This window comes from Pinus tabuliformis, chromosome 8 (assembly GCF_031772625.1).
Source record: "Pinus tabuliformis cultivar Carrire ecotype Pingquan chromosome 8, CPIR1, whole genome shotgun sequence".
Classification (NCBI taxonomy): Eukaryota; Viridiplantae; Streptophyta; class Pinopsida; order Pinales; family Pinaceae; genus Pinus; species Pinus tabuliformis.
In genome coordinates this window covers 731,305,544-731,313,462 of record NC_142294.1, presented here as the reverse complement: position 1 = coordinate 731,313,462, position 7,919 = coordinate 731,305,544, and the positions used below count along the sequence as shown (strand labels likewise).

General features: G+C 33.2%; 1 protein-coding gene across 1 annotated transcript; it reads left to right on the top strand.

Annotated features, from left to right (window-relative positions):
- The first annotated feature begins 5,471 nt into the window (after positions 1-5,471).
- On the top strand, positions 5,472-7,662 carry LOC149237665 (uncharacterized). Its single transcript, XM_089369349.1, has 2 exons — positions 5,472-5,804; positions 7,591-7,662. Exons 1-2 carry the CDS (start codon positions 5,472-5,474, stop codon positions 7,660-7,662), a joined length of 405 nt encoding a protein of 134 aa, XP_089225475.1.
- The last annotated feature ends 257 nt before the right edge of the window (positions 7,663-7,919 follow it).

Sequence of the window (7,919 nt, the reverse complement as noted above, 5' to 3'; positions counted from 1 at the left end):
GCATATCCTGGAAAAAATGTTTCAACGAAAGACGACATGATCGTATGGGACTCCTACACAAAACGGTGTGAGGTCAAATTGGGACTTCGCATCAGGGAGATCCCCTTACAATGTTCGGGGAGTCCAGCACTTTCAATAGGCCCATATGGATTTAGTGAGTGCCACATGGGTATGAGCGCCATATGCCCAGTTGGGCCCACGAATTTAAAATGTGACTGGCTTTGTTTTATTATTGATGGATGGAGTCATAAAGGGGTTGATTATGCAACATTATATTTAAGAAAACAATTCTATAACTGATGGTTAATGATCCACAACGTGGACTTTTGAATTGAACGAGATTCAGATATTAGGTTAATCGTGCTCAAGATAGAATTAGGTTTGATGTGATCTCTAAGTAAACTCTAGGAGCTTAGTGGCTCTGAGGGTTTTCTGACACTACTTATGGCTTGGTTCCATGGAGTTCTCATGGGGAACTCAATTGGAGATAGCTCGTGAGTCCTAGTTGGGGCTCTAGAAATAGTTCTGGGAATTTCTATTTGGTTGTTTGACAATTGGACACTAGGTAGCAATGGTGATCCTAGAGTTGGAGGCATATACTATTCTAACAGCCCATAAGTTTCACTGGAAGGTAGGCATAACTGAAGGTTTTAGACTACACTCCATGGGTGCCAGTCAAGGAGACATGAACATGTGTTTGGAGACTAAGGTTGTTAAGGTTGGTTTTGCGACCTAAGTTTTATGTTTTTATTGTTGATTAGTTCCTTTGGAGTCATTTTCCTAGCTCGGGGGTGACCTATGGCTGCGATTATGAGCCACATGGTATAAGAATGTGGAGATCCTGTAGCCATTTTGTGTTCTTATGTAGATAAATGTCTTTACTTGATGTTGTGTTTAATGATGAGTTAATGAATGAAACCCTAATTTTAGGGTTATGTGTTGGGTATGTTAGATTATGAATAGAATTGAGTGGCCCATGTTTACAAAATATGTGCCATTTGGAATTCTATGGTATGCATATCGTTATTTGGTACTATGTGGTATGATCCATCTATGTGTTGTATTTACAATTATATGTCAATTTATCTAAACTAGGATCTCATGTTATTGTGATTAATTCACCTTTAATTATGTCATAGATGATAATTGAATGAGGTTTTTGTTTAATTGTATCTACTACAAATGATTTTGAGCTACTTTTTGGACAAAACGTAAATCCATGTCTTATAGTTACATGTTATTAACAATCAATGAACCCAATCCTAAGGTTTAATTAGTGAAATTGTAGCTCATATGATTTCAGAAAGACACTGGTAAAATTATTCAAGGAGATTTGGATTTTTGGTATGTGGTGATGACCGGCTAGTGGCTGGGGACATTACATCGCAAGAAAAAAACAAAGCAAGGAAGATCTCAAAAATTTTAGACAAAATCCTTCACATAGTATATATCTTCTATTAGTTATATTCTTAAATGGTCAAACAAATCACAACAATGAGGCAATTGATGATAGCCATGTTTATAGTAGAGGCTTCTAACTACTTCTCATTCATTATTATTTATTTCTCCCTAAAACTAGCCTAGGATTAGAAAGAAGGATTTTCCATCCACAGAAGCAAATAGACTAAGTAGAAAACAAGTAAATGATGCCACATATACATAAAACCTCATGAGATATCGGTGAGTCAAAAAACAAAGGGGTGATTTGGTAATGTAGTTGCTAATAGTTCTCACGAATATGTGGAACATTAAATATTGTGTTATGGATTTACACATTAGGAAATTACAAAATTTGGCCACATAAGGTGGAAAGGCCTTATAATAATGATAAAATACTCGTTGAGAAGTATATGGCTACTCTAAATGTGGTAGAGAGTGCTATAAGGGTACCTCCAATATGTGATAATATTCTAATAAAAGAAAATATCCTCTACAAAGAGTGGAAAGTTCTCGGACCATATCAAGTCATGTAATGAAATCACCCCATGGCTATCATAATGTCTAGACATGTGCATCGATCCTCCAATTAAGTGGAAACATTCTACAAAAGTGATTACATTGAGGAGCGATTAGGGGTCATCAACATGGAATATATAGAGGATCTCCATCGATGCATAACTAGCACATCTATGCCTTAAGAGATGTGATAATGTACCCTGGGAAAGGTGAAGTACCTCGGAACGTATGGGAATATGTTAAAAAATGTGAATATGTAGGAGTAATAGAAAATTTATCTCTATCAGTCCATACCAAAAGTGTGATAATATATAATGAGCGGGGTCGATATTGAACCATACGCAAGCCTCCTCTAAAATAGGTATGAAATCCTTTACAACATGAGTGATACTTTTTCATACATAAAAGGGAATCTAATGAGACTATGGGATTCCTTATATCGTGTGCCCTAGGATATCAATATCTTGATACTTTCATCCCTATACAGGTCATAAATGACCAACATGATGGTGAGTTATTACCATTGTGGTATAATTAGTTTCAACTATCAAAGAAATACATATCTAGAGATGGGGACTAAAAATACATGACATGACTAAGCATAAAGAGTTTTAGGCTCCTACCTAGAAACATTAGTTTTACATATATCATCCATGAATGGCACAATACAATGCCATAGTACAACAATAGTCACTCCTTGGATCGTCATGATACAATTTATTAAACAATATGGTTGCATGACAGGTCACATTTATAAACAATATAGGGTTCATTGCCAAGAATATAACATATATGGATTCAAATGATCTATAGGGAGAAAGTCACCATCTCATTGGCTAAAGTCATTTATGGTTTTCATGTGGCATGGGGATTATCCACATGGTACATGAATTTTTTTATAATATTTCATAAAATACGAGTGACCATAGTTGATAGAGGAATGCGATTTTGCAGTGTTGATGTCCTCCATGACTTTCTTTATTATCATTGACTATAATACAACCACTTCTTGGATATCAAATTTTTTCAATCTGTGCTCTTCAATATCTCAATATAATAATCACATACATATATTTTTTGCTTCCTCTCCATTTCCATTCACATTGAAATTAGAGATGAAAATTTTGATCTTGATCTAAAAGATAATGTTGATGTATGCTATTTTTAATAAACTTCAATTCTCTATCAACTTTGACTCCTTATCACTCATTATCATTAATTATTTTGATAAGAATTAGAGGTTGCCACATTAGTTTTTGATATTATTTCTATTTGTATGTATGAAGTCTAATGTTTATTGTTTATATAGAGAGTTTGTTATTGAAAATCAACTTTCTTGAATAGGTATGGAATTATGGTTGTAACTATTCAAAAATTAGCTATTTTATTAATCAAATCAAATTCAAATGTTATTAGAGTAGGTTTTACTATTATTTTTTTATCACAATAGAAGATGTAAAATGAAAATGTTTTAATATTTATTTTTCTGTCTATCTATATAGCTATTTATCTATAGATATGTGTATGTGTGTTTAAAAAACTAATGTATAATCTATAAAAGACAAAATTTATATATTTTTTAATGTTCTCAAGTTAAAGCAATGGGAAGGATTCCTTAATCCAACACATGAATAATCCATAGGGTTTCTTTGCAATCATTTGAATGGAAGACATGAACCATGTCTATCTTATTTGCATTGGAAGTGGGTGTGAAGGCATAAAATTCTCAATGAAATGAACGGCCTTAAGTTGTAACTAATATTTATTGAGCTTAAGAACTTTGAACAACTCATAAAATCCATTACATGGGTCCACTTCATCAAGTATTAATCATCCATTTTGAATATAGAGACAATTTATAGCTCTCAGAAATTAAAGAAGGTTGACCAGTAAAAGGAAAAAAAAAACTTTAATCCTAACAATTAGATGTTAGGATCAAGCATGATTGATGATTCATCTAACCAAAATGTATGACGTATATAGTGAATTGGTCACCTCTAAGTAGGATATGGACCACTGTACCCATGACTAGGTTAATTGTGAACCGAGAATAAATCATAGGGTGTATGAGTTATGTTAAGTGAGGAGAGGGAGGAGAGGAACAACCTCGTAGACTAAAATGAAGCTTCAAATAATCAAGCATTAATACATGAAACGTTTTAGTCTTTATAGCACCATATTCGATTTCAAAATTATAATTATTAAGTTTCTCTCCCTACTTGGGGGATTGGGAGGAGGGTAGAAACCACTTTATTAGCGGGATTGTAGGAGGGATAAATCTCTCCCTACTTGGGGTCTTGGGGGCTTTGCAAGACGGTAGAAACCCGTTGTTTAGGGGTTGGGAGGTAGTGCCCAAAATTATATCTAATTTTAGTTTTATTTTTTGGTAGGTGGATTTTGTGTCTATTATCTAATACTTGAAAGAAAGAATATATTGAAAATTATTTTGGTTTTCACATTTGAGATTTGTAGGGTAAAATCATTTTGTTTATGCATGTGTTATCCATTGCATTTTTTTTTTACTTTATGAAGAATCTATTTGTCACAATTAAATGTACAAGTTTAAAATTACATTTTGTATCATAACAATTTTGGCTTCAACGAAAAGACTTTGTGGCTAAGGGGATTTTCTTGGTCTTTTCGTAAGCCAGGTTACAATGGGAGATGTGTGGAATCAATTCTACTAGTGAGAGGAAATAGTAAATAGTCCGAAGAGCTCAAAATAGTAAATAGGAAATTTAATGCGCGTAGTTTCCGGGAGCTCAAAATGGAATATTAGTTGGTGGACAAAGATTAGAAAATAATTTTGGATCTAGTTCCTATTCTAACAAAGATGTTGATAAGAGACTAGATCAAGCTGGATTGGAAGGGAAAAAAAAAGATGTTGATAAAGGACTAGATCAAGCTAGATTGAAAAGAAAAAAAAAGATGTTGATGGCATTCATTCACTTTTTTAAAATTGTAAACCATAATACAAAAAAATTGAAACTTGAAATTATTAAAAAGACTTAAACGTAAAAAAGATTTATAGATATTAAAATTATTAGAAAAGATATTCAACTTTATGAATGTTAAGAATATTGGAAAATATATTTAACAAAAATAAGATTTAGTTTTATTAAAAAAAGCATGGAAAAACACGTTTAACACCTCACTTTTCCTAGATATTTTAACCCTATTTAGTTAAATTAGAAATATTTTAACCATAGAAAAACTTCCCAAAATTCACGACCGTCGGCCTTTGTTTGATCTTTAATAAAATACTTGTTTTACCAAAACTAACACGCCGGTGTATATATAAGTAGACATTACATTCAATTAATGCGAAATCGAAAGAATAATAGAAAGAAATCCTTCGTTGGTGATCGAAGGAATAGTACGCTTGGACGTTCCCTCTCGAATCAGCTTCAACATCAACATCATCCTCTGCAATTGCGTGGTAATGGGAACACACAGGAAGCGGGTCTTTCGACGTGCCAAAAGCAGCAGCGTGGCAGTCGGGGATAATAAAGAATATGGCAGAGGACTTTGGCATTACTAAAAATCCCATTCCCCTGCTGTTTTTGTCCAGCGACATTTTGGAAAAGATTATCAAATATTGCAAATACCATGTTGATCATCCCCTACGTCCGTGGAGATCAAAAGAGGATGTTGACCCATGGTATGTGCAGTTTGTGAATTTGGATCTGCCCACTTTGATCCAACTTGGATTGGCTGCCATGCGTCTGGATATAGCGACTCTTCTTGGCCTGGTCAGTCGAACTATTGCGGGTGAAATTGTTGGGTTGAAAACACCCGGAAAAGCCCGAGAGATGCTGAACATGGAAAATGACCAACTTGTGTTCTCGGTAAGTGAACTCGGTTCAATTTTTTAATTATGAAAATCAATGACCAACTTGTGTTTCTTCTTCTGTCTGAAATATTTTATCTATAAATATTTTTAACAGGCTTGGAGGCAGGTTTCTTTTATAAATTTGTTTATCGTAATTTATTGTAATTCTCAAGATAGGTTTAGTCATTATTATATTATTTTTTCCTTCTTCAATTTAACTCAGAATTTTCCAAATATTGAAAAATTTTGAGCGAAAATTGCGATAATCCGAAACCATCTTTCATTATCTAATTTATGCAATCTGGAATAGATACATAAAGGTTATATTAGAAGTTATTATCTTTTTATAGATATAATAACAATAAATATTTATTAATTTTTACAACAGGGATCCTTGAAATAGAACAACAAGAAATTCTGGTACACGAATAGCATGAGACATCAAACAAAGTTGATGTTTCACAAAGTTCAGATTCACATAAAGAATCTCCACCAGTTGACACCCAAGGCAACGAAGAGCATGAGACATCAAACAAAGTTAATGTTTCTCAAAGTTCAGATTCACATACAGAATCTCCACTAGTGGACACCGAAGGCAATTGGCATAAGGTAGAGAGAAAGAAAGGAAAGAAAACTAGAAGTGGAGAGGCCAATGTATTACTTTTTTTTCTGCTGGATCATCTGTATTTTTTTTGTTTTTTTTTCTTTTATTTGTAAAAAAACAAGAAGACCTTTTTACTCATCTGGAAAATGTAACATTTATCTTTTTACATTTATTATTTATATATCAAAAATAATAAAATAAATATTGGTTTAGTAATTTATATTTATGTGGTTAGTATGTTATCTACTGTATTAGGCTTTCTACAATAGAAAGCCTTAAATTTAATCATATATGGTTTGTTTGGTCTCCGAGTTACAAAGATGGTTTGTTGTTCTCTTAATTTCTCCCTCCCTTCATATAAAAATTGTTTACATTCATTTCTTTGTCATTTCTCCAATGAATTCTATGTCCTGTCTTGAAGTCTAGTGATGAATATCTACATTGAAACCCTTTGTTGAAGTTTGTTCAAAACTTGGAGTGAATGTTTTATATGTGGAAATGCTGAGCATAGATTTCGTCGTTGAAGACTTTAAACTATGTTAATTAATTCTCAGGGTTGTATCAATTAAATGCTTAAATCAAATCTTTGTGCAGTGTGTGTTCAAGTACTTTGGTTCTAGAATTTGTTCACTGCTCCACCTGCATTGAATGGTTGTGCATGGAATGATCAAATTGCGTGGAACTTTGTATATAGTATGGAATTATATTTCAATGGTGTGTATGAGAACCTTCATGTAGGTATGGTCCTTATACGTTGTTGATAAAAGTATATATGTTCTTTATATGTTATGTGTGTTTGAAATGTTATATATTGCAAAGTGCTTTGAAATGTCGAATGTTGGATCATACGGTATGGTATGGTATGTGATGGATCATAAGCATAAATGTTCGTATGGTATGTGATGGATCATAAGCATAAATGTAAATGTAAACGTAAATGTGAAGGTAATGTTTAACATTAATCCTCTTTTCATTCGAGAAAACTCCTCATGGTCACTATTAGAAATATTTTTAAAAAAAATTAAATAACCTTTATGTAGTCACTTGAAAAAGTGAATAGATCTCCTTACAAAAAATCAAAAAGAGCCTGAATAAAAAAGAGCTCGAGTCTGCAATACGCGAAGTGTCAAGTGATGCTACATAAACTACGCTCTTGCCACCACTATTTCCACGCTCTTATTTGTTTGGCTCATTACAGTGGAAGCTTCTGCAGATAGACCCAACTGCAATTGGATCAAATATACTCTTCCACGAAGACTGGATTTTTTGATGCAGATCTCTCACACTTAATGTGCTCAAACTGTGCACCATGAGCAAAACTAATGCCTCTTTCACTAGTAAGCTACTTCAAGTCTCACACCCTAAACAATCTTTCGAAATGTAGATGACAAAGGAGAATTGCCCAAAGCAATCTTCAAAATATAAACACTGCCAAAGAAGAACTGCCCAAAGGAACCTTCAAGATCTAGTGCAAAAATTGTCCTGGCCGATCTTCTAAATAAAACGGCTAAAATATAACACAATCTT